General features: G+C 42.9%; 1 protein-coding gene across 3 annotated transcripts in view; it reads left to right on the forward strand.

Annotated features, from left to right (window-relative positions):
* LOC306931686 (protocadherin-15-like) overlaps window positions 1-27,813 on the forward strand; it is a gene marked incomplete at its 3' end in the record, with an annotated part of 360,480 nt that overhangs the window by 307,818 nt on the left and 24,849 nt on the right. For all 3 annotated transcript variants that reach the window (XM_079513231.1, XM_079513232.1, XM_079513233.1), the window contains 2 exons: window positions 21,893-22,002; window positions 24,184-24,327. In XM_079513231.1, coding sequence (XP_079369357.1) covers window positions 21,893-22,002; window positions 24,184-24,327 — 254 coding nt within the window. The remainder of the gene's footprint in view (window positions 1-21,892; window positions 22,003-24,183; window positions 24,328-27,813) is intronic.

Here is a 27,813-nt window from a genome sequence, read left to right on the forward strand (position 1 = left end):
TGGGGAATTACAAAAAAGAAAACACACACATGTCGTACTGTCTCTATACTCCTAGCCTCGGAAACCCAGACGTAGCGCAAACGTTGATCACTCTCTGCTGATTTCTGATCGTCTGCACCTTTGTTAAATTGACGCACACACACACACACACACACACACACACACACACACACACACACACACACACACACACACACAAACACTCCTCTCTCTCTATCTGTCGCTCTAATTAATTAGTCTCATGTCGCGCAGCTGCGTCTAGAATAGATTCTCCCGCGGATCCTGCCAGGAGCTGCCTATGCCATAGAAAACATACTGTAGGTGGACCCCATGCTACTAACTATGTCCTTGTGTTTTTCTAAACCATATAGCAACAGCCTTGTTAAAGTTTCTATAGATGTGTGGGTGGCTGCAGTGGGAGTATTGATTTAGTGCTTTGTGTGCATGCGTGCGCGCGCGTGCGAGCAGCGCGCGCTGCTCTCTAATAGCTGTTGAGCCAATACCTGTGACAGAGGGCTGTCCAGAGACAGCAGAACTGCTGTGACCAGTGGTGGAAAGTAAAGGTACATTTACTCAAGTACTGTACTTAATCCATTATAGGCGGGAACCCCTTTTTGTAACCCTAACCTTCAAAGCGGGAACCCATTTTGGTACAGTATAATAAATATACAGTATAGCAACATAATGTGCCTGATGGAGGGGAAAGGAACTGGTTGTAATAACGTGTTCCTTCCACGCGCTACGTCCAACCAGGGAAACTCCCCCCTGTCAGCTGTAAAGGAGCAACTTGGACACTCAGGCATGAAGGAAGCATGAGTTCAAGTCCGTTGCTCTCCCCAGGTTGGCGGAGGGTGTGTAGAGCCCAGGATCACATTAGATAATTGACACAGGGGTGAAAAATGGGTTACAAAATCGTGGGATACAAATTATAAAAATAAAACATAAATGTTTTGTACTTTTTTAATACATATTTAAAGATTTTCAGAAAACTTAGGTCAGGATTTAGAATCATTATTTGCTATTTTTGAATTGGAGTCCTGAGAAGTAACCTTTTTATTTAATTGCAAATGCATTTAGTTATAGTTATGTTAACCTTATGAACTAAATACAAATACATTGTACATTGTAATGGTGAGGGCCGCATGTGGCCCCCGGGCCGCCAGTTGCCCATGTATGGTCTAGAGCAGTAGCCACACGAGGCGTCACTTTGACCTTTACCCACTCCGCAGCCATCAATCAGCCAGCAAATCCTCTCTGTCGGCCAGAAACCGCTTATCTCCATATTCTAACCTTTTGTGTTTTCTTCCCGTGAATGAATGCCTCACTTCATCATCCTACAGCATCCCACGGAAGCATCAAAAGCATAGCAGATCTGCAAGCATCTCGAAGCGACGCGTTTTTGAGCTCGTAGATCTGCTACTTTTGTTGCTTTTGAATTCGAAACCTGAAAAGTAACAGTTTTGGACATTGTGAGGTTTACACACCCGACAGAGACGACAAGGGAAGGTTATTCCAAACAATCACAGTCTCACCATCCTTTTTGCAGGAATGATCAGTGGTGGGCTCAATACGTAGCCTACTTAATCCCCCAGTCAGATACAATGTACGCTGTTCCTGGTCAAATTTGTACTTGAGTTAAAGGGGAAAACCACCCATTTTCAACATTTTAAACATTTTACTATGTCATTAATATACCTTAGAGCTGTTATATAATAATAATAAATAATAATAATAAAGTCCCCCCATTCTGTGTTTCCTAGAACTGTAATCTCTAGTTCTAAGAAACACAGAATGGGGGAACTTTTTTATTATTTCCACACAACAGCTCTAAGGTACATTAATGACATAGTAAAATGTTGAAAATGAGTGGAATGCCCCTTTAAAGTACTGGAGTACAAAAGAGTGAATTAAAAGTGATGACATGTTTACCATTAACCCAATCTGTGCCTACCTCAAGATTACGAGATTTGATTAACGAGCATTAATCCAGCTTTAAAAATAATACTTTTTACCTTATTTCTGCTTCCGTGGCTGGACCCCGTAGGACTCCCATGGTAGAAACGGCCTACAGTAGGCTACATGCCCATCCAGATTCTGCAGATCTACAAGCTCATAACATTGCATTGCATTGCAATGCTTTGTCAGTTTGTAGATATGCCATTTTTGCCAGGCCGCATGGAATGGCCAGGGTTTAAGTGGTTAATTCATAATTTAGGAATGTATGAGTCAAACATTTAACACCTTGAACTTCTCCGTCCAAGTTCAAGGTCATGGCAAAGTGCCCAAGCCGGAGATTGATAAATAGGACGGAGATTAATGATAACAAAACCGTTCGCATAGCTCTAGAGCCTAGGAGCGCTTGTTGCCTGATCCGATGACGTGTCAAAAAGTGACACGTCATCGAAAATGTCCCCTGCCTTTTTAGCTGACAAAAATGAAAATCTTAAAACGATCATAACTCCCGATCTAAATCATCCCGTCTAATTCTGAAAAAAGATCCTGTGTTTGACGGCCTTCCGCGGTCCAGTCGCTAGTCGCGATAGATTTATTATTACCTCCCGTCGATCGACTCTAGAGTGGTGTGGCTATTGTTAGCTGCTACACAGACATGCACACCAGCTTCCGGTGCGCCGGTAAAAGTGGTCCGTGCGCTATAAATGATGGGCACATGGATTAAATGGATTAAATAGTTCTGGGCCTCCAAGGTGTTAATAATTTGTCTTTGAAATGTAGTGGACTGAAAGTTGTATTTGTATCCAAAATGATTCAATTACCGGTGTACAGTACTCAAAAATGTTATTTCGTCTCTTGTCGGGTGCAAACCTCATTATGTCCAAAACTGTTTCCTTTTCAGGATTAAAATTAAAAAATAGCAAAGAATTCTACAATCTCAAAATGTGCCGCTTTGCGCCATGTTTAGATCTCGTGGATCTGCTACTTTTTATGTTGTTATAATAGTTATAATATGGAGATAAGAGGTTTCTGCCCGACAGCAATGATTTAGGTGCAATGCTGTTCATCACTGCTCACCAGCAAGTAACCCTGCAAGTGGAAATGTCATCCCAAAGAATCACCGTCATCGTCACATTTAGCAAGAATGTTATATATTACAAAAAAACATTGACATTTATTCTCTCCTCTGTCGTCCGTTCTTTTGGAACCCTGGAAATAAGATGCCGTTAATCATTTGTGGAACGAGAATTTATCCGCGTCACTTTCACAGTTCAGACGGGGAGCTGCGATTCAAACATAATTTGCCAGATGACTGGTTTCCATGCCCTGTGGTTTGTTTCACTGCCGAACATCTCTTTTCTCTCTCAGACACACACGGTAGTCATTCCTACAGGCACTTGTAGCCTCCTCATGCAGGCTTATGCAGTGGTGGAAGAACTACTCTGATTATTTTATTTTTTACTTAAAAGCAGTGCTGGAAAGTACAATTTTGAGGTACTTTTACCTTACGGGAGTATTTGAATGCAATGCAATGCAGTAATGTGACATAATCGATAATTGAAGCTTAAATATAATTATATATAATATATTAAATATAATTATATATAATATATAATAGCACACATGACGGCACGCATCCGCCTGAGTGACGGCTGCTGGGCGAGTGCATTGGCATGCGGGGTCAGATCAAAATATGGAATGAATTCCTTACTGGCCATATATGGAGCGTGTCTTTAGTGTACAGGGTTTGATGAGGTCAGATCAACATATGGAATGTCAGAACAGATCAACTCCATATGGAAATCTAAGGGTTTGAGGTCAGATATAGAGTTGCTGGCTGGCTCCATGTGCAGATCTAAGTGATGATCCAGTCTTCATGTATGGTTATCCAGGGTTAGATGAGGTCAGTGTCGTGATCTTCATATGGAGATGGCCATATATGGTGGCGTGACGGTGTCACGAGGCGTGACCATGAATGGAGGCATGATCATATGGAGGTACACATGTGTGATGTCACGATGACCTGGTCATTTTAATACTTATATATTATATATAATATAATTTTAATAAAATATGTTGTTCAGTATATCTTCATCTGACTGAAATTTGCCATATAGAAAAGTGTGATGCATTGCAATGCATCGTAGAATCGAATCGTTACCTGGTGAATCGTAATCATATTAAATTGTGAGGGCAGTGTCAATGCACGCCTCTATCCCATGGTGTTCTGGTAAATAAATGTCAAACATAATTCTGAAGAAAACCTCGAGATTTGGCATTCAGTAATTGGGATCAAAATGAGAACAGTACAATGGTGTAAAAAGAAAATCCAACATTTGCCATGGACTGTTGGACACGACCAAGTCTTTGCCACGGATACATTTGTCCGTGAACGGATATATTGAACCCCTTTTGTCCCTCGCCTACCCCCTTCATACAGAATACCCTGCTGCTTCTCTTTAGATAACCTGCTAATCCCAAAGAATAACTATCATAGCCTTTTTTTCTCCTCCCGCTGGGGGTTCAGTCAGTGACCTTTGGTTGATATTTAGAGCGTGTGTGTCTGCGCGTGTGTGTGTGTGCATGCGCCCGCCCGCGTGTGTGCGCTGCTTGCTTGGCGTCTGAGAAGAAAGGGCCATGTGATGTGGTCTACTTAGCAGAGAAGTGGGGAAAGGTCAACGCTCTAGTGCTGAGAGGTTCGACGTCGGAGAGTCAGCTACTTCAGAACCTGCTGTGGAAAATCAATCGTGTAGGACATGGCCACGAATGAGCGCTGTACATTATGGTCAGGGTTAAGGAGCTGGAGACAGAGACAGTAGATGAAAGAAATACTCTTGAGTTCTTTATTCAGGTAAAAGTAGCAATGTATTCTCTGTTAAAAGCAGTGTTGATTTCAATTTAATTTTAGTCAAAAGTGCCTTGCCTTTTGGGTCGCATTCTCACATCTTCTTTAGTAGACTCGATGCGATTGAAGGGTGAAGTTGAATCATTCTTGCATTTTTTATTTTCTGCGTTTGCGTCTATGGTGTTAAAATTATACTTTGTGTAATAGTTGGGACGTAAAGACAAGTGAAGTTGTGTGTGTGCGTGTGTGCGCCAGCTTAACCATGTCAGGCTGCAGTACAACACACACCACTGGGTCATTTAACACACAGGCGGGGGGGAGGCCTGCTAAACAAATGGAGCAGCGGTGGTCAGCTGGTATCGTCAAGAATGAACTTGCCAGCGAGGCGTAGCAGTATTGGGGGGGTCATGCAGTGCCATGCGGGCGCTAACCGCATTGCGAATGGTTCATTGGCACGTCACTCTGCCAAGTGACAGAAATATCCATTTTAACTCATTAACACCGGGAAAGCATCTGTGTCACTTGATATTTTAGTTTTTTTTCAGAAAACTAGCAGATCTGCAAGCTCACTTTGTGCGGCTGCTACGAGCTTGTAGATATGCTACAAAGTGTTTGAAAAATGTTAACACAATTCTTCTCTTCTGTGGGTCCCTGCATGGCACAAAATGCATATCAATTTTGGGGGTCCTTGGCACAAAAAGGTGCTGACTTAGAAGGCATCCGTAGAATGCCTGGCCTGGGCCTGGGGTCATAATGGATTAACACACAAACACCTGGAGGCCACGGACTGTCGCAGGGGGATAAATAAAGACAATGGGAAGCTGTCTAACTACGATAGTAAGAATGCCGCAGGAAACGTCAGTGATTGATTACGTGACAAAAAGAGGCATAAATCACGGTTGTATATAGTGCATGTCTTATGTTTTGATAAGTACATGGCATAGTACCATGATACAGTACTGTAGGTAGGTGGAGGATTTGATGTATCTTGTCGCCCTTGGCTCCGTAAACAGTGGCGAAGTGCTGAGCCCATATAAGCCTCCCACCAGAGAGCTGTCTTTGGCTAAAGCCTCGCACTTCTCAACAACGGCTAAACAATAAATCTCAGTCCCAGAAGCATGTGCTGCTCTCAGCTCTACATCTGCTCTCAGCACTGATAAGGCAATAAGGCATAGTGCTCACCTCCAGTAGACATCTATCTACAGTACAAAATCCCCCCAAAATTGAAGATTTACAAACTCCTAACTCATCACAATGTGACGTGAGATTATACTGAGTAGATCAAGGGTTCCCACACTTTTAAGGCCGTGAACCAGCCCCCCCCCACACACACACACAAACACACACACACACACACATGGGGCGACTGTGGCTCAGGAGGTAGAGCAGGTCGTCCAATGATCCATGGATCGGCGGTTCGAATCCCGGCTCCTCCTGTCTACATGTCGAAGTGTCCTTGGGCAAGACACTGAACCCCAAATTGCTCCCGATGTGCTGGTTGGTACCTTGCATGGCTTCCGCCGCAATCGGTGTATGAATGGGTGAATGTAATGCACATCTATGTAAATCTATCTATCTATGTAAAGCGCCTTGGATAAAGGCGCTATATAAATGCACCATTTACCACACACACACACACACACACACACACACACACACACAAAATATTAAATATTCATAATTTGACCTGGTGACCTCCCAACCCTGACTAACTGTAGGAGTTGAGACGTATGTTGTGAAAATAGCCGATCTTCAAGCTCGCTTTCGCTATAGTTCAACAAAGTATATAGGGCTTAAGTGGTAAAAACAACAACAACAACAACACTTTGGCAAGATAAGTTATCAGAGGAGTAATGTTGCAGTAATTATTTTAGGTTTACTGTGCATACTAATGGTGGATTGGTGGGCTAGGCATTGCCTGGTAGTCAGCAGCAGCTCATGCTACAGTACATCATGTGCTAATATCTTCTAGCATAGCCTTTGGCTTATTATAAAAATACAACTCGCTTGGGATGATCGAATTTGTCCTCAAATTTGGAAAGTTTGAGAGGAGCATAAGTTGATATGAAGGAAGTGTATGGTAACAGTTTTGAACTGGAAGTAACTGTAGATTCTCCTGTTGAAAGGCTGTACTGTTGAATGCTGTTAGCAGTGGCTCTCAAAGTGGGGTCTGGGGACCGACCAGGGGTCCTTGAGGGGGGCTCCAGCCAGGGGCACCTTCAAAGTGGGGTCTGGGGACCGACCAGGGGTCCTTGAGGGGGGCTCCAGCCAGGGGCACCTTGTTATAAGTTCCTTCTTACGCATAATTACGAACATTTACTAGTGTAATATGTAAGCTGTCATGCTGGAAACGGCAGTAAATCAAGAGGGGCGCAGCCACGCAGGTGGTGCTCCGAGGGTTTGATTAGGCATCAGTCTGTTATAGAGCGGAGCGGTCTGTTATCAAGAAATAACACATCGCTGAATTCTGCGATTGACTTGAATCGGAATCAAGCATACTAAAAGGCTTTCTTACCTTTATTTGTAGTTGTTACGTCCCCACCAAAGAGGTCCAGGTGTTATTTTGTGCAAAAGCGCATTATTGGCTATTTCCCCTATACCATAAGCCCTCAATGAATTGCATTGAATTGAATGGGGCTATGGGGTGTTGTGCTAATTCGCTTATTTCCATCGCTCAAAAATCTATTTTTTTGTATATAATTATCCTCTCTTCATAATGTAAATAGTATCCCAAGCGGCACACTTTACTACTTATTTCGATGGAAATAAGCGAATTATCACAAAAACCCAACCCCCATTGAGGGCTTATATTAGGGGAAATAGCCAATAATGCACTTTTGCACAAAATAACACCTGGACCTCTTTGTTGGGGACATAACAACTACAAATAAAGGTAAGAAAGCCTTCTAGCATGGAATTCTCCTTTAATAGAAAGTCCGCTGGTCCTCACAGTGTTATCAAATGTGTGTTTTACACAGCTTGTGTTGTACTGTTTTGTCTTGCAAGGTTAAATTCCTTTCGGTGGCACTATACTTAAGTTATCAGACAGTAACAATAAACACCACAATAACAGCAATAAAGCAGCACTAACAGCAGGAAATGACTGATGGCAGCATTACACTCTCATGCGTCTCCTTTACTTGCACTGGCTCCCATCAATTTTAGAATGCATTCCAAGGTTCTTTTTAATCACATACACATAGTAGCCCCCTCCATGGTTAGGTACCTGCATAGCACGTGACTGAGTATGTTGCACTGTGGATTTTGACAGCACAATTTGATTTTGTTTTTGTCATAGTCTTTAGAATACAATTGCATTAAGTTTTAGTCATATTTTCGTCATCTGAAATGTTTTACTTTTAGTCTAGTTTTAGTGTCTAACTAAAGCTACGATTGATTTAGTCGACTGATAATAAGGGAAAATTAGCTTAATTATCTGGGAAAAAAATGCTTACCACTAGCTTTCTTCACAGATGTGTTCATAAAGGTGTCTACTATCACAAAAAAATTGTTCCAAGCCAACTCCCTTGGGAAACTTTATGGGAGCCAATCAAAGTTGGGGTACACGGAGGGCCTAGGCTAACAGCAGGACATTTTAAAATTGGCCAATTGGGGTGCTGAATCCGTTCCAACCATTCATTTTCAGTAAAAATGACTTCTGGCCATAAAATTGGTCATGCCTGCTTTTGTATGTCCCAGACATACTAGTGTAATAACTAATAATCAATTTTGTGCATATCTCAATGGATGTATATGGTGTTTTCTTGTTTGTGTGTTGGTGTGGGGCATATTCAAATATAAAAAGCATTTTATTAATATATCACAAATGCATCTTAATTGAAACTAACTGTTGAAACAGAAGTAGATGGACAATCTTTAATGGATTTAACTGATTTATTCTTTTCAGAATCAGAAAGTCTTCATTGCCACACCTTTAAAACAATTAACAGTAAAATAAGGGGGAAATGAATGTGCTAAATTTCATGGCTCTATGATATCACAATATAAAAGATCAACACATAATAAAAAACTAAGGTGCTAAAATGTAAGTATGCTTTTGTAAACACTAATTACAAATATGAATAAACATACAACTATCTCTACTCTTCCAACTATGGCATCTCCCTCACTGCTCCCTCACTGCTCCCTCATTTAGCTTGTTGTTCTTGCAAAATTTGCCATGGCAGTTACCACAAGCAGAAATGCACTGTGCATTAAAATGCAGTGTGTACTGTACACTCCCCCTCATAGTTGCAACTGACTAACTTCAGAAGATAGTCTGGTGTGATGGGGTCTGTTCATTGACGGTGACTCATAGCCTTTGTCACCAAGCTTCTATCCATACTCCAGTACATTATGGATGGAGATTATGGATGGATCATGGAAGCTTGGTGGTGGCACACTGGATGTACTGTACATCCAGTGATGGACTTTGCAGCAGCAGCCAATCTCTGGTCTGGATATAACCTCGGAGAGAGTCCTGTGCTGCGGCCCCTGCTGTTGGGGTCAGTTTTTCTGGTTTGATACTCCCAGTAGCGGTAGTAGTTCTGCAAGACTGAAGTGGAGAGGGCTTTGGAAGTTTTGGACATCCAAGCCAACAAGGAGGACATCATCACAGCCAGCTGTGAACTATTCAAGTTCATGTGCCATGGGAAATCACACGAAAGTTTTGGCATCTTTTGACATCTTCAGCAAGCAGGCCGCTACTGGAAGTATCAAAACTGAAAAACTGCCCCCAACAACAGGAGCAGCAGCACAGCATTCTCTCCGAGCTTATATCCAGACCAGAGATTGGCAGCTTCCATTCATACTCCAGTACATACTGGAGAATGGATGGAAGCTTGGTGACATATTAGTTATTACGCATGTTTGGGACATACAAAAGCAGCCAATTCTATGGCCAGGAATTCATTTTTACTGAAAGGTAATGGCTGGAACAGATTCAGCACCCCAAAAAAAAACCTATTTACACACCTCAGAAGCTCATAATGTCCTGCATTTATCCTAGGCCCTCCGTGTACCCCAACTTTGATTGGCTCCCACAAAGTTTCCCAAGGGAGTTGGCTTGGAACACATTTTTCTGTGATAGTAGACACCTTTATGAACACATCTGTGAAGAAAGCTAGTGGTAAGCATTTTTTTCCAGATTCGCCACAACTTAAGCTAATTTTCCCTAACTATAAAATGTATCTTGGCAAGCTTTGATGGCGGCATAATGACTGATTAATACTTGGGTGTGTGCCGAAAATAGCCGGTCTACGAGCTCACAACGCATCGCTCTGCTCGGGCTGTTTGCATGAGATCAAAGAGGACCGAGCTTTTGTGTGTTTCGTCCCCCTAGACATTTTTCCAATAGTCTTTTGAAGATAGTGGATCTGCAAGCTCACAACTAGAGCTCTTCACAGGCCCCCCGATTCCGAAAATACCCAAGAGGACGCCTAGACTGGGACGCTGCTAGACTTTGGAATCAATAAAAATATAAAATTAAGCGCCGAGTGCCATTAGAAAAAAGACGATCTTGGTGGTAAGTGAGTTAAAGGTAAGGTGAAGTGTGGGAACTACTGATTTAGAAGGCATCTGTAGAATCGGCCTCAGGTCTTAAAGCTGCTATAAGCAATAATATCTCAACATTTTAATAACCTTTTTATTTTTTATTTTTTTGGTATTCAGACAGCCAGCAAGGTAGAACTCTCCCCCCAAAAATGTGTCTCTGTGACACATCTAGGAGACGCAATCTGCATTCAAAGATGTTCCTAGAAGCTTTGTCATTGGTCGAAAAAAACCCGGTCTCAATGACTAACCAATCAGGAAGCAGACAGGCAAATCGACCAGCTTCTAGGAAAATATTTTAATGCAGATTGCGGCCACTAGATGTGTCACAGAGACTACAAATTAGTTGGGAGCGTTCTACCCATTGCTGGCTGTCTGAATACCAAAAAAAATAAAAAGGTCATTAAAATTTGGACATATTATTGCTTATAGCAGCTTTAATGAGGTTTTACTAATGAGCTGGAGAGACATGGAGACTCCTGTTCCTGAACAAATAGAATATTGAGCCGTTTAACACTTCATTTAACCAAAGGAAAACACTTACTCTACCCTACCGTTAAACCTGTGAAGCACTTTGTGGCAGGTACTACAAATACGATGCTTACATGGTGTCAGTCAGCCTTTTCCCAAAGCGAGCCCTCTTTTGTACCTTGGTGTTCTGTACCAGTGCCCGGAGCTGGGCTTTGGAGTAAAGGTGGTTATTGAGTGAGTGAGTGTGATGTCTTGTTGCTATAGTCTGAGATGGCAGTGTGTGTGCAGTGGCTTTGTTATTTACTTCTGTGAGTTAGGGTGTGGGGGAGACCAATTATCCTGCTAGCTGCAGTGTTGCTTATGTGTGAGAGTTTATCCCAATTAGTAACGGATAACATGTTAAAAATGTAGGTGGAACAGTGCAGTAGGATTGATTGATTGATTACATATGTTTTTTTTTTTGTCACAGCACGGTGTGGTACAGTTAGACAAGTCCTAGGGACTTGTTTCCATTGTGATATGTATCCAATTAATCAATTCAGCATAGCATAACAATGTAACACTAATAATGCCATCAACAAATACAAAACACTATGTACAAAGGGCAAAAAGGGGGGAAAAATGTGGCAGTGAATGACACCTCCTTTCAATGGGAATTTACATCCATCTCCCCTTGGCCTGCAGTTTTGAAAGAAACTGATTTAGAATAGTAGTGTTTGTTCTATATTTGGGTAGCACCCGATCATTGTCGCTCCCTCTAGTGTTGTGGGTGTGACTTTGGAGAAGTCACACGCGCGTGCGTGACTTCTGCATTTGGAGAAAGGCACTACAGTATATGCAGCAAATGCACCATTTACATGTATTGATTCACTGTAGGTGTGAGCCATGTCTGTTCCACCATGTTTCTGTTCCGTGACTTATGCTTCACGTGTGCAGGCTTATATCGTTGCTGTCGTGCAGACATCTCCATAAACTTTTTGTGTTTTTTTGTAAATGAACGCCCTACTGTATCACACTGCGCCACGTTTTGTGCTTGTGAACTTTTGCTATTCATGAATTGTAATCCTGAAAAGTAGTTATTTGGACATAATGAGGTTTTCCCCCGACATTGACGACATACAACACAACACAATTTAGCTCTTGCACAATCTCATACATACATACAACACAATTTAGCTCTTGCACAATATCATACATACATACAACACAATTTAGCTCTTACACAATCTCATACATACATACAACACAATTTAGCTCTTGCACAATCTCGCAAATGCATACACACAAAACACATACTGTATGACAGACATGAGACAGACTGCAGGATATATGCCTTTTTATGTATATGGGTTTGAATCTGGGGTAATGTTACATGACTGTGCAGTCTTGATATTAAGTGTAATTTGTGTCATGCCACTGTGTGTGCCTGTGTGGTTTCTGTTTAAAACACACAGCAATAGAGGATTAGTGTTTTTTGTATTATTATTTATTTGTTTAGCTTGTTAAATCTCTTGCCTTGCTCCAGTTGTTGCTCTTAATCCTGTTGGTCTGTGGGAAATAGCTTCCTGTTGTCCACAATCAACTCTTTGGACTCACTATTTTTTTGATTGGAATTTCACTGGTAGCCTAATTATTTGTATTTGTGTTATGCCAAATTACTGTGGCTCAGGGGTAGAGTGGCTGGATGGTAACCGCAAGGTTGTCAGTTCGAACCTGGGCTCCCCCCAGAGTGTCGAAGTGTTCTTGAGCAACACACTGTACCCCAAATTGCTCCTGATGTGCTGGCTAGTGCCTTGCATGGTTTCTGCCGCCATCGGTGTATGAATGTGTGTGTGAATGGGTGAATTGATGCACAATCTATGTAAAGCCTCTTGGATAAAGGCGCTATATAAATGCACCATTTACCATTTACTGTGATACACTTATGAAGCACCGACAGAACTTATTTGTTTTTACTCCCGTATACCGTTGCTCTGTATATTGTTGATGCTTCTCCCCTGTGGGATAATAAGGTATCTATCTCTGGAAAACTTTAAACATGCAGAGTGATGCATTACTTTACATCATATTCTGGTACTTGAATGTTTTGACATTCGGTGTAGTGTTTTGTTTCATTAGCACAAGCGTGACAAAATAGGCTACAGCTTGTTATTGTTACACTGCTGCAGCTGCTCGCTGAACAGATAACAAGGAATCAACAGTGATGTCACCGTTATGCTATGCAACACGGAAGTAACACAGACTCGAAGTTGTCCGAGACGAGTCGTGACAAATCCTTGATATCTTCATTTGCAGAGTCAACTTTTCACCGCCATTTGGAAAATCCTGGTCAGAAAAACTTGGGATTCCCTTCTCGCGTACCGGTGAGAAACGGTTGGATGGCTCTTATACCCGCCTGAGAGCACAAAATCTGTCTTGGAAGAGCCACCCATCGACTAATCTAATTTACAGCAACCTTCCCCGCGTTTCTTCACTAGTCCGATCCAGAAGAACACAGTTTGCCGGCCACTGCTACAGAGCTGACAATGAGGTTATATCTTCCCTTCTTCTCTGGAATCCTGCCTCAAAGCAGACCAGAGGTAGAAAACTGTCGTTCCCTGATGTCATCGCCAGGGACAAATTAGCCATTGGGCCAGTGGGGCCGTGGCCCAGGGTCCCTTGGCTCTCAGGGGCCCTTCAGGGAAATTGGACTGCACGGTACTGAGTTTGACGACCTGAAAAGGGCTCCTGGGGTCCTTCATTGGCCATTGATTTTGTTAAATTTAGTTCAAAAATATGATAATAACACGGAAAAACACAAAAATGTCGCGCACACGTGCCCTATGGGGTCCCTGCAACAATTACCGGCCCAGGGGCCCTCGTGGGGCTTAATCCGTCCATGGTCATCGCAAGGGACACATGCATCAGTATGCAGGAACTGGGGATGGCAATGAAGAACCGGAAAGTCTGGCATGGCATTGTGAAATCCATGATATCGACCGCCACCGGTCAGCGTACCAGTGGTTCGGAACCTCTGCTTTAGCAACTTAAGGAATGTCTCGTCCAGACTAGGGTTTAATGCCGGGATCCCGGGATTTCGGTCCTCCCGGTTATAGGGCACGCAATTTCCCGCCCGGAAATTTCTTCGGGACCCGTTGTCCCGGAGTTTTTTTTTTTTCTTGTAGGGAAATTACACTATTGGAGTTTTCACACAGTGCGCGTTCTTTCCCCTTATCTATGAGTGATCAAATGTTCAATCTGAACCCTCCCATCATTTTCAAACATGTTAGATGATATTTATATGGAATTATGGATTACACTCGAGGGCTGCAAGCCTGCAACGGGAACTGGAGCCAGCGGGACCCAATGTAAATGTTTGCGGCGCGGGCGGTATTTAAATAGCCTACCTGCGGGCGGGCAGGCACGGCCGCCGGCCGGTCAAGATGAAATCAGTGGGACCCCGCGAATCCTGCATCCTCCCGCAATTAATCAGATAGGCCTACAGAGTTTATATACACTTTAGCAAAATATGAATGTCTGACAGACATCTTCAGGCACGCTCCCAAAGCTGCTGCACCTGTCAATCATTAGCCTAATCAGTCACTCTGTGAGAATTGTGTGTATTACGGACGGAGCGACTGAGCGAGGAGTTTCCTGTCCCTGTGATGGACATTGTCACTTCTAAACCCCTTTTTGCTTTTGCCTGCATGTGTGCAGCAATAACGTGAAACGGAACACAAACAAAGATGAGTAGGCTACAATTTGTTTTATAATAACCACCAGCACGCAGCGTCTTTCTCTCTCTCTCTCTCTCTCTCCCTCTCTCCCTCTCTCTATCTCTCTCGCTCTCGCTCTCTCTCTCTAATAATCAGTGTGCTGTGCACTGGACGTGCTGGCTAATTTAACACCCAATCGGACTTTTCATAAAGTACAAAGCGGGATGATCACATTCTCTGCAGCGGAGAAGGGGACCCACTGCATGGCTGCATGCTCAAAGGGTGAAAGACCATGGCTAAGGTATCTATGTGAAAGACGTGAGGTCGTTTTTTCCCCGTGCTTCGACAGTCACATTAGTGCAAACTCCTGTGTCCCTTTTTCTGAATAGCGTAGTAGGCCTATAACATTATTAATATTTTAATGTAATACTTTTATTGTAGGCTATATGTTCATATTTCGTTCAAATAAAACGTTTTAAACCAAAAAATATCACTATTCTATTGAACATATGAAGTATCTATACATATAAATGCATTTTGGTGGGCACTTCTTTTCTTTTTTTTCTGACGGGAATTCCCGCGGGAGCCCGGGAAAAGGTCCGCAAATTCCCGGGAATTAAAATGAGCCAAATCCGGGAAAATATTAAACCCTAGTCCAGACTGTGGTCAAATGTACAACAACACTCACATACATACATAAATGCATTGGACTTCTCACAGGGTGCCACATCAGTATGCAGTGGGAGGTTGTGAGACAGACTAGCTATCCCACTTAAATTTTTCTATTATAGTTCAGTGTGCCCTATAGCTGGAATGTCTGCATTTTAAAACCCTTGAGTTGTGTAGAAGGCATACTGTGTGTGTGTGTGTGTGTGTGTGTGTGTGTGTGTGTGTGTGTGTGTGTGTGTGTGTGTGTGTGTGTGTGTGTGTGTGTGTGTGTGTGTGTGTGTGTGTGTGTGTTCACATTTCAGAAGTTACAATGTAATGACTTATCTCTTTTTGATACCAAATTGGCAGTGCAAGGCGTTGTGAGCTTGTAGTTTGGCTATTTGCGCAATGTTTATCTATGGAACTAAGCCAAAATATGGAAGGCCTACAATTCGGGGGCTCAAATATGATAATGTGTGGGGTCTGCCTCTGGCATGACCTGGGTGCTACAACAAACACAATGTTAGTGGTGTTTGTGGCTGGGAAGCAGCCAGGCTTTGGTGTCCTTTGTCTTTGCACTAGCAGTGTCCACAGTTCAGGGCATGTGTTCAGCAGGGAGCACAAACTTTTGAAACTTTTGCATCGATATAAAAAAAAAACATGTGTGAAAATAGTAGATCTAATAAGCTCACAACGTGACACAGCTTATTGACTATTTTCGCTATAGTGGAAGCCAAATCTGGCTATACAAAATTATGCATTTCCATTGAATACCTTAGTTACACATGAGGGCTGGCAATTAAGTTTTATTTATCTGTGTTTGGGAAAAGTTGACGTATGGCTGAGGAAACCAGTGGCTCTTCCTGGTAGCTGGGAACTACTTTCTTGTAGAAGTTGTTCTTATAGTGAATTATTAAGAACTGTTTTAATTGGTATGTGTTAGTATACACTCGGCTGGCGCCTCGTGTCTACCTGTAGGCCAGGTGTAGCTAATCAGCACTGTGGTGTAAAGCAGCGCCTAATGGTACACCACAGCTATGGCCGTGCCCAGGGCACCCCTCCGTGGATCTGTCTATATCTTTTCGATTAATTGCCCCGCCTGCCAGGTGAGAACAAGCCGCTGGTGAGTCCATTGTGCATTGGAGGAGCCCTGTGATTGTACTGTATGTCTACATAGAAGCTCCCAGGCCAACAGCGGGGCTTATCTTATAGCAGCGGCAGCTAGGACCATGCAGAGTTCATTGTTCAAGGGGAGATTGGAAGAACAGCGAGCAATGAAGGCAGCAGGTGGCCGGGGCTTAAGATGTCACACGGTTTTCCTCAAGGGTTTTGTAGTCTGTGACCTTAAGACTCTTTCATGTTTATCCAGTTACTTTAATATGAATGTGATGGTGACATTTAGGGCCCCGCTGGTGGAGGGCGATGTGTGTGGGGGGGGGGGGGGGGGGGGGGGGGGTATTAATGATGTGGGCAGTGCTTCTACATGATATACATACCATATGAGTTCACACAAAGTACTGATACAGCAAATGTAAAGATAATTTGTAACCGACAGTTGCTGCCGTGAAGGCCTTTTGGATTGTTTAGAAGGTTGTAGTAGCGGCTTGTGTGTGTATGCTTTTTCTCTTAGGTTTATATTACATTCGGTGCAGACTCTTCTGACAGGCAACAACACTGCAATAACCTTTATGTCGCTTTTCCATGATGACACAGGTGGATGTTGAAATGGCAATTGCCTGTTGTTGTTTTATTTCTCAGAAAAGTGCTGTATTTTTCGCAGGTTTTTTCAGTTCTATAACTGCATTTGCTATATGATAGCTTGACACCCACTGTGCGCCCTGTTTTCTAAAACCAATTGGAACTCAATAGTGTCCTCCGAATCAAGTCTATTGTATAGTGCCTATCATACAGAGGAAACTCTATACAATAAAATAGACTGTGTGCGTGTGTGCGTGTGTGCGTGCGTGCGTGCGTGCGTGCGTGTGTGTGCAATCCGTGCGTGTATGTAGGTGTACAAAAGAAGAAAAGAAGATGAGCATAAAACATCCACAGCTCCATGTTTCCTGTTTTTCCTACTATTTCACGAGCTCGGTTTCCATTCACCGAGTTGACCCTGGCAGACAGTTGAAAGATTCTTGTCTTTGTTTAACTGTAGAAAGTTTTGAGGCATCCAGTGGTTGACACTATCAGTAGTGAATAAAGAGCAAGTGCTATAGAGGCACACTGTATGCCAGATAGAACTGGAATATAGTACTGTAGGTATTTCTTTGTAATTCAAGCAGCTCACAGCGAAGGGAATGGTACAAAACATCTCTATAATAACCTTACTTCCCGAAGGAGATACAGACATTCATTTTGAAACTAACCTTTACAGATGATAGTGGCTTCCTGAAGTGGCCTCATAGCCTGGCGGTCCATTGTGTCAAATTCCATGTACGCCCAGCACTCCGGTGTCCCGGTGAATATTATGCACATATAGTATTCAGCCTTGCAGCCTATGACTCTAGATGTTATAACTTTGACACCACCAGCTCAGTGGCCTTGTGGTTAGAGTGTCCGCCCTGAAACTGGGAGGTCGGGGTTCGATCCCCGGCCGGGTCATACCAAAGACTGTAAAAATGGGACCCAATGCCGCCCTGCTTGACACTCAGCATCAAAGGGTTGGATTGGGGGTCAAATCTACTAATCAAATGATTCCCGAGCGCGGCACACGCTGCGGCTCACCGCTCCAAGAGATGGGTCAAATGCGGAGAACAAATTTCACTGCGGTAACGTGTGTGACAAATCGTATGACTTTGACTTTGACATTGAGCCTACTTGGGAACGATGCAAGTTGGGAACAATGAAAATCGGGAATGCATACCCCACACTAGTATGCAATACCCCTTATATCCGTTGTCACAGCACCATTTTTTGAACTATCTGTCTGTGTGCCTTTTTGGTCCATACAGTATATGGACAGGCCCGGATTAACAATGGAATTTAGTGGCGCTTAAGCCCCATGACGCGCAGCTTGCAGAGCCCTGTGCGAGACTATTTCAAATAGGTACAGCTGTTGCTTCCATCGTCTAAACCGTATTCATAGGTCACCGATTTCAATGTAACGCAACACAGGAACCCCCGCTAGTGTGTCACTTGGTGGGAGGAGACTCAAATATAGCAGATTCAGTCAGTCGGGGAGCAGCGGCGAGTGCTGGCGGTGTGCTGAATACACATGCGTTCATTCACTAGGCACGCAAGCACGAAAAGTGTCGTTCTTGATTGTGTTACACGAGTGTGTATCAATTTGGCGTAGCGCCAGGGCCCTCGGAGTGGTTGAGCCGTGATCTCTCTATCTGTAGAAAGTCCTTGTGCAGTGATGAATGTCACTGTGTAGAATGTCTGAAGAGTGCAAACTGACTGTGAAAAGTGGACTGACTAAGTAATCAAATGGCAGGTGTGCAGGTTGCCATGGCAATCAATTGGCTCAGGCAGAGGCTGGAAATTGCACAGGTGTGGTTAGGCTCATTAGGTCCACTGGCAGAGCCGGAAAACTGTGTATCCGACCGACACTGCACTGCACTCCATGTGGTGGTGTGGAACACGTGTGTCAAGTCGGTGGACCGAACGGTTCTTGGGTTACGTGGACTGCATGCACGTGCACGCACGCACGCACGCACGCGATAATGCATGTCATCAAGAAATACAAACAAAAGATTAAAGCAATATACATAAACTTTCCTCCCCCTAGTGGTCTCCTGATAGGCCAATCATCAGTTTAGAAGCAAAACCGCTCTCCTACTTTATACTGGCTGTGAGGCAAGCGATAAGCCATTTAACAATTTCTCACACTATTGGAAGGCGCCTCCATGATGTAGTGTGTTCAAGGACAACCCGATCTATTTCTGGCCGGTGAAAAGCAAAAGCCACTTTTATCTCACTTTAACCCCCTCCTGTGTGTTTACACCTTTCAATTTACACACAGAATTTTCAAGATAGGAACATCATTACTTTTGTTTACTAGTGGCAAATTAACAAGTTATATCGTGCAGGGGATAAAACTAGAAAGTTTGGAGAGGAAATGAGATTTGTGTGGTAAATGAAGATTTGTTTCTCTTGCATTTGTTAATGTGATGTGAAGTTAAGCCTCGCTCCTGTCTCAATGTTGCGGGGATGTTGAAGGTTTAATTTATTTAGTATTGAAGTTATGCACATTTTGGATGACATTTTATGTCTGGATTTGTGAAGGTACAGGCTTAAAATGTTATTGTAAATCATATTCACACTCAAGCCAAAAGTACTAGTGACGATGAGCGCACACACACACACACACACACACACACACACACGTGTGTGAGTGTCTGCTGGTCCTACTTATCCACAACCTTGACATTGAAGGGTATAGCTGTCAAAATGTCGTGATAGAGTACTTAAGGGTTCCCAAACTTTTCAGTCCACGACCCCCACATAACCCACATAATTGATGCCGTTTTCAGGCTCAGGGGGCCTATAGATTAGATGGTCTGCTGGTATAAGGTATATGTATATGTTTCTCATACTATTGTGTCATGAAAACACATGCCATGATTTTGTGAATGTAACCTTAATGCACCCACCTATAATGTTTGTGTCCCTGTATGTTTCTCCTTTGCATGGACATACATAAATGGTTAAAATGTGTGTGCTTGCTCGTGTTCGTGCGCAGTCTTCGCACGCTCGTGCATGCCCGCCTCTACAAAAAAGCCTGACAAGCTTTGCAGGCGAGAGCCGACGTTCATCGCCCTGTAATCTGTGGAGAAGCCTTTTACTGCTCTATATCACTAAACTCCACTCAATGTCAAACATTAAAGAGCATCCTAGCGAGAGCGCGATATCTTGGCATTGCTTCGGTTTAAATGTTATTGGTACCCGGAGGCGATTAGACCACGCTGTCAATAGCTTTTTTATTTCATCAGTCCCATATCCTCGCTGGCCCTCCTCGTACACCTCATACCGTTTTACGACATGAATAATGAAACCCAGCCTGCCAGGTTATAGAATTAAAAATAAAAAACCTCCACGGTCGGGGGATTCAGGGTCGCTCTGCTTATGGTTAGAGCTCAACTCCCTCCGTCATAAAGCCGTGTTTTTACGAGAGGTTCCACACAGTGGAGATTCAATCGGTTTCCTATATTGTAAACGGTCCGGTTGTAATTGGAGATGTAGAGAGGTCTTGGCAGGACAGGCCGTCTGACAACACCAGAAATCACAAGGCCGGCTGTCTGCCTGCAGTGGTGGAGAGTAACTGTTTACTTAACCACTTAAACCCCATGTGGTTGACCGGAGTCCCTCAGGGCTGTATGCTAGTGTATTTTCTGTTTTCTGTTATTGTCTGGGAAAGCTGTAAATGAAAATAGGCGATCTACTAACTATTTTCTGCAAAAAGCTTTCCCCACAATACAGATGCTGGGGTTTAAGTGTTACACTAAGTGCTGTAAACCAGTATTTCCATTTTTATTGTAGTTTTTGTTCACACTCTGGGGACGGTAGAGAAAAGGACAAAAAAGGAATCGGTCTTGAGAGCTCATAATGTGTCACAACTGTGATGCATCGTGAGCTTGTAGACTGGCTATTATTGGAAAAAGTTGGAAAAAAGAAAGAGTCCTTTTACTTTGGTACATATTAGTAAAAGTTTGACTTTGACTTTTTACGTATTTTTCGTGTTCGTGTTCAACTTTTACATAAAGCTGCACAATGTAACTTTCATCTTCTACCTTGGATTTGAAACTTTTAATAATTATTTCCATATTGCAGTATTGATACTTTTACTTTTTCCACCACTGGTTAATTAAAAGGAATATACACGTGCCTCTAAAAAAGTACTTCCTCCAGCCATAGTTTGCCTGTAAGAAATACGATGACACCATCTTTGCTGCTCCTTGCAGTAAAACATCAGCCTCACTAAAGCCTGCAGACGTCCACGGTAGACAATGTCTTTATCGCAGTGGAACACGTGTCTTTGAACACCTGCTTCTTGGAGGACATGGAGATAGTCTATCCATCATGGAGGCAGGGACGTGCAGAGAATGTTGGAGAGGCAGGAGCTCAAATTCCCTAAAAGGACACTTTTTAGGGGGAATAAAAAAGATGAAAATAGCAAATAGCTAAATAGCAAAAAAACGTGTTGAGAGCTTGTAGATCAGCTATTTTTTAGGCACAACCCCAGCCTCTATAGCTATACTGGAGATGCGGCGTACGGCATGGATTTCTAAACAAATTATTTAAACGCAAAATACTGTGTTCAAGTTCGGGAGAGTTCTGAAAAAGGCAATTCTCCTGAATGCTGCTTTCGGGTATGGCATGGAAAGTGGAGGCATTTGCTTCACCACAGAAAATGCTGCATTCATGGTCAGGAGAGGGCAGTTTTTTACAGATAGGTAAAAGGGCAGGGCTTCATGCCCCCTTTGATGTCTGTGTGCACGTGCCTGCACAGAGGACACATCTGTGCAGGCACGTGCACACAGACATCAAATGGGGCATGAGGCCTGGATTGGCTTCAGGTTCTATTATGCTTAACTTCATGAACCATATACTGTAGTCTGGCCATGTCATAATAGGTGAACATTCAGCAAAAACAGGTGAACATTTATGTGACAATAGGTGAACATTCATGTGGAAATATATGATTGGAATCCACCGCCTGTCATTTTGGCTGCAGTTTGTCCCATATGGTGAGTGATGTGTGTCCCTGGCGTCTGTCTGTCCCCATCAGGTTTCGTCAGGTGAGTGAGCAGGCTCCAGTGGGGACATCGGTGGGGACCATCGTAGCTGCCGCCGTCAACGAAACCGTCGTCTACTCCATAGTGTCGGGAAATGAACGAGGTAAGAACAGAACGGGACATCCTCTAGCTCGGTTCATTACACCAAACCCAGCGCTCATCTCTCACACAATCAACAAGACTGAGATTTTTCTTTTTCAAACGATTAAATATTTGAATAGTCATTGATCGCATGATTTATCATTAGTTAATTGTGTGGTTACTCGCAAATACGTCTTGTAAATGTATATGACATGCATGCTATATTATACACATGTAGCAGTAGTGACCATAAGGCTAATATCTCCCCCGGCCAAGGGGCAATTCCCCTTTTAGGTTAGTGGTTAAGATGTTGACACGGGACCCCCGGGTTCGAATCCCAGTTCGAATACTCACACACTGTAGGAAGATTCACACAGTATGCACACAGTACTGTGTATGTGTACTGTATGCATGTATGTATGCAAGCATGCACACACACACACACACACGCTGGTTTGCAACGTTGAGCCGAGGAATACTTTTTGAAACATTTTAACGACACAAATCTTGTAATATTTTCAGATGTCGGCCAAATACTACAGTACATATTGATTTTGGGGGTCCTCACATGAAAACAATTCAGAACCACATGTTTATAGAGACTTACTTGAGGAGAGTCTATAAGCAAACGTTCATTTCAGTTCTCCTGTCATCTCCTCTGGGGACAAACGAGTGCTTTCTTCTTAGTCTGTCGCTTGTTTTAACATCAACTCTTCAGGCTGTGGAGAAGTCTGGAGGAAAAACACATACAGTGGCAACCAGGGAAATGGTGGAGGGAGGGAGGGAGGGAGGGAGAGAGGGAGGGAGGGGGGATAAAGAGCTGAGGTGGTGGAGGAGGAGGGTGATGATGAAGACTATTGATTTCTCCTTGTGTTAAGTGGATAAAGCGGTGAGGCTTGGGCCACCAAGCAGGAACCAGGCTCGGTGTTGTGATGTTAATTTGCTGTGACTGCTGCAGACAAAAAAAAGAAAAACACACATTTTAAACCAGTGGTTCCAAAACTTTTTTGTTTACAAACTTTTTTGCTCAAGACCCAAAAGAGAAATTATACTGCATAGACATTTGCCCGGGACCCACACTAGCACAAATAGCAGATCTACATGCAGACCGCGCAGCGCTTGACGTTTAATAACAACTCTATTATGTCATCTAAATAACATAAATAGGTACAGCACTCTGAGCGTGGTTTTAAATGGACTTCCAAAGGAGTTGTGTTGGGCTTGCTCTCCCCGACTCTAAATCACTATTCATTATTATGCAGCTCAGGTGCAACCAGGATTGCCCTTGGATAAATGTCTGAAGCAAGGAGGAGAACAGAAAAGTACATACATTGTATGTCGTGTTCCAATAAATATTCTACCTTTCTGTACAGCGAATGGAAGGACGACAAGTAACTGACAGCATGAGATCTGTGGTTCGCAAACCTTTTCATGCCAAGGACCTCCATCTGAAAGGGTTTTGTGCCAATAGACCCCAGAGGGAAGATTTATGTTAAAGAAAATTCTGAATTATTCAAACATTTAACGAGAAAACCTACATGTACAAGCTCTCTATTTAGCCAACATATAAATGGATAAAGTGGTTAAAATGATTGTGATGCTATGTTAAATACTTTTTTGTCATTTTGTCATATCAAATCTCAGCAGTTTATTTCAGAACGTAGCCTCAAGCAGCAAGACGCATAACAAGGTCAAAACTAAAATGGGAAAATTCACTTGGAAGGAAATTAATCAGATTGTTCAAGCGACTACCGGTACATCATTTCCCAGTTGGACATGCATAATACATGCATAATAGCACACAAGCTATAATACATAACTGTAAAATGTGAACAAACTGCTGGAGGGAGTGTGGTGAATCAATAATCATATGCCAAATGTATTCATATATTCTGCTTTTGACCAGCAATACAGTTGTTTTGGAATAATAATATGCAGAAGAAGACAATCAATACTTAAATTGTGTAATTCATTTGAATACAGATTTAAGACATGGTGTCAGGCAAAACGGTACATAAAATTAACACAGTATAGCCTATACATATGGTGAACCTAGTATCGTGATTCAAATCGTATTGTGAGTTGAGTGAATGTCTGACACCTTACGTATGTTGTCCTTCTGTGTGTGTGTGTGTGTGTGTGTGTGTGTGTGTGTGTGTGTGTGTGTGTGTGTGTGTGTGTGTGTGTGTGCGTGTGCGTGCAGGTCATTTCAGAGTGGACAACATGACGGGAGTGATCTACACGGTCCAGCTACTGGACTATGAGGACCTGACCAGCTACGTCCTCAGAGTCCAGGCAGACTCCTTGTCTCTGCTCATCCAGGCCAACCTGAGAGTACCGTCCAAATGTAAGAGAACCATATGGGGATGCACTGTTGATTTTTACAGCAAAACATAAAATGACTTGTTTTAGTTCTACTGGATCTCTTCTCTACTAGTCCCTCCCTAACATTTCTAGGTTTTTATTTGACGAAATTGTCAATATATTTAGTCTTGGTTTTAGTCATCATAGCTTGGTTTTAATTTTCTTTTTGGTTCATCAGTGAAAAAGAATTTTTTTTTCCGTCATAATTTTAGTCGCCATAAATGTAGCCGCTACGTGGCCCAGTGATATGATGACGTGCAATGTGTCGCCGTCTCATCATGTGTGCGACGCGGCCCGCGGGTACTGTAGTGTACATCTGATGTTACAGTATCACCACGTGCACTTTATGCATGGCATGTACACTGACTGGCTGCTTCTAATGGAAACAAATAGTTTTCCTCGTGACATATTGTATCTTACGGGGAAAATATTTACTTATTTACTGTACGTTAGGGTTAACCCATTAATATGACATAAGGTGCTATAACGTATCAATGTATTTCAGGTGTGCCGTGGATGAAAAAGGTTATTTACAGGGGTGGGTGACCTCAGCCCAAAATGTTTGAGAATCCACTGCTCTAGTGAAGTCACTGTGCTCATTTTACTGCGCTGGGTGTTAAAGGAGAATTACGGATTAACCATTCTCTTACCTGAATCTGGTGTTATTACATCCAATAACGAGAGGTACAGGGTTAAAAATGGCATAACTCCAAACAGAGCACATCGCAGCTCTGACCGCGTGCGGTCGGTCTTCTTAGGCAAATTCGCTTATTTTTATCACTCGAAAATGTGTTATTTTTCTACAAATCTGTCTTTCATAATGACAAAAAATACACTTCACAGTGTTTTGTCCCAATGGGGCTTCTGTAAAAAGGCGAACGAGACTATGACCCAGCATGCATTCTCTGAGCTGCGGTGCGTTCATATATATTTTAAATATATTTTATATGTGTGTGTAATAACATCATATTGTGGTAAGAAAAGCACTATTCCGGAATTCTTCTTTAAGGGAAGCCACAGTGTATTACGCCTGTTCATGTTGTATATAGACTGAGAGCATGTTGCTTAGTGTTGACAGTCTGAGTGTACCAGGAATAATCTGTCCCCCTTTTGCAGGTTCAAGTTCGGTCGGTCACTCCTTCTGTCTGTTATAGTACGGTGCAGTTGAGTTGAGTTGAATTGTTCCAGGTATATTTTATGGTGAAGTCAGATCCCAGGGCAATACTGCAGCTCGCATGTAAGGCCTGGGAAAAGTACTGTACTGCTGGGTCAGAGAGCACCACTCCCCCCCTCTATACGACTCGCATAGAGAGCAGAGCCGCCCCCGGCCATGTTGACAGGCTGAGCCTTTCAGGAATATCGGACCTCATATATACAGGGTTCAAGTTGTCCTTCCATTCCTTCTGCCTTGTGTAGTGCAGCCGAACGGTTGTGAGATACAAATCTCTGTGTACTGTTTGTTCCTTAACTGTTCCCACCACGTCACTGGAGGATCCAGTGAGTGGCGTAGCGGCTGGTCGGTGAAATCAGTCAGTCAGACCCCAGGACCCTACAGCGACTCGCCTGTAAGACCTGGGTATCTATTGAACTGCTGACGGAGAGAGCACCGCACTATCCCTCCAGCGTCTCGCCTAAAGGATAGAGCGGCCTCTGCTATGACGGACACCCTCAGCGGCTCGCCTGAGGAGCCCGGTCGTTGAACACAGAGGTCACAAACGCCTCGCATGTGACATGAGTTGAGAGGAAAAGCAGACTTTAGTAGATTTCTTCTCTTTGTCCTGACCGTGCGTGGCAATTGAGGCAACTGACATATCGATCACCCAAAAGGGCATGATTACCCTGCAAACATACATACAATACATTCAATATTATTACACAGGTTACTCACCAAAATAGACGGATACAAGACCAGGGCGTTGATTTTCCAAAAGCGTGAAGATTTATTATAAACTTGTAGTTGCATACAAAAACGATATAATCAATAAAAATAAGGAAAAGAAAATAGGGAAAAAGAGATTGTTTAGAAAAAACTGGAGATATACGGTAGATAGAAGTAATAACTAAACTGGGCTATCTACTTTCTTTGAAAGGCTAAGAACATCCTCAGGTCTTGGTACCTCTCCTCTCCCCTCTGGTCTGAAGACTGCCCCCTCTCCCTCTGCTCTGAGGGGTTTTATACTGTATGTTGTTGAGGGGGAGGTAACTTTTGTTTTTTTGTTTTTACCCTGCTTTGATATTTTTGAAGACGCCTGGCGCCAAATAACTCACTATGGCTTAGTGAGGGGAAAACAGACACACATTCTTATGCCAACTTCTAATTATTTATGGGCCTTTACTTATCAACTAAGGAGATCTAAGGACCATTTACCATGTCATCTACAAACACACTTCCTACAAACATTAGATTTTAGCATTAAAAACTAATTAAAACACCATACTGTTTCTAAGGATCTAGGGAGGCTAAAATAACATCCCTATTTTATATTAAAACTTGTTAACATGTTTAGGCTTACACCACATATAAAATCATATATAAAGTCATATAAAAACATGAGCAACCTGGAATCAAACTTCTACTTAGTTAATAGGGAGGCAAAAACAAACATCCCTTTTACAATTCAACTTGTAAACCATTACAAACAAACCAGTTACTAATCATATTATCAGTTTCAGAGGCGAAAACAAAATCAAAACACAATAAAATAAACTCATAGTGTCTGCCACATCAGCTGACATGGGGTGAAACTAGGGGTGGGGTTGTAAATCTCTCCTAGAGACTTTGGGAAACCAGGGGAGGTCACAATAGGTCAGCCAGACAGTTTACTATCTCCTAATATGGAGGACAACATGCAAGTCTGCTGTTTCTTTCCCTTTTATCCTATGGGGTATAAAATATCTTCTCGTAGTAACCATACAAACTTGACCATACAAACTTTACAATAGATTTAAACAAAAACAGTTTGGCGAACAACACCAATGATCTCATCACACTAATGACATCAATCACCACTAAACCGCCATCTTCCCGATTTGGACTCTTCTTTATCAGCAGATGTTTTTATCAGCAGATGGTGCAGATGTCTTAGCAGATTTATCTTCACCCCCGGACTCTGGCACCTTTGTCTTCAAAAGATCCCTTGACGGTGGTAGGGCCTCGCAGTGGGTCCGTCCTGGCCTCGACCCCTGGTGTAACCTCGGCCGTATCTTCCTGAAATCTTGTCCTCTGACCTGCTGTACATCCTTCTCCAGAGTTGTTGTTGAAAACACACCATAGCCCATTTCGTTGTAGGCCGGGAATTACGATTCTGAAATGGATTGAAACCCGCCTGTCGGGGACCGCTATTGTTGTTTCGTTCCCTTCGCTGCGTGGGGAAGATTACATCATGTACTGGGTGATACCCTGGTCTCTCACGAAGACGGGCAGGAGGCTGGGAGGTAACCGGCCTTTGATCTTTCGGCAGAGACTGGC

This window comes from Electrona antarctica (genome assembly GCF_951216825.1).
Source record: "Electrona antarctica genome assembly, chromosome: 10".
NCBI classification, from domain to species: domain Eukaryota; kingdom Metazoa; phylum Chordata; class Actinopteri; order Myctophiformes; family Myctophidae; genus Electrona; species Electrona antarctica.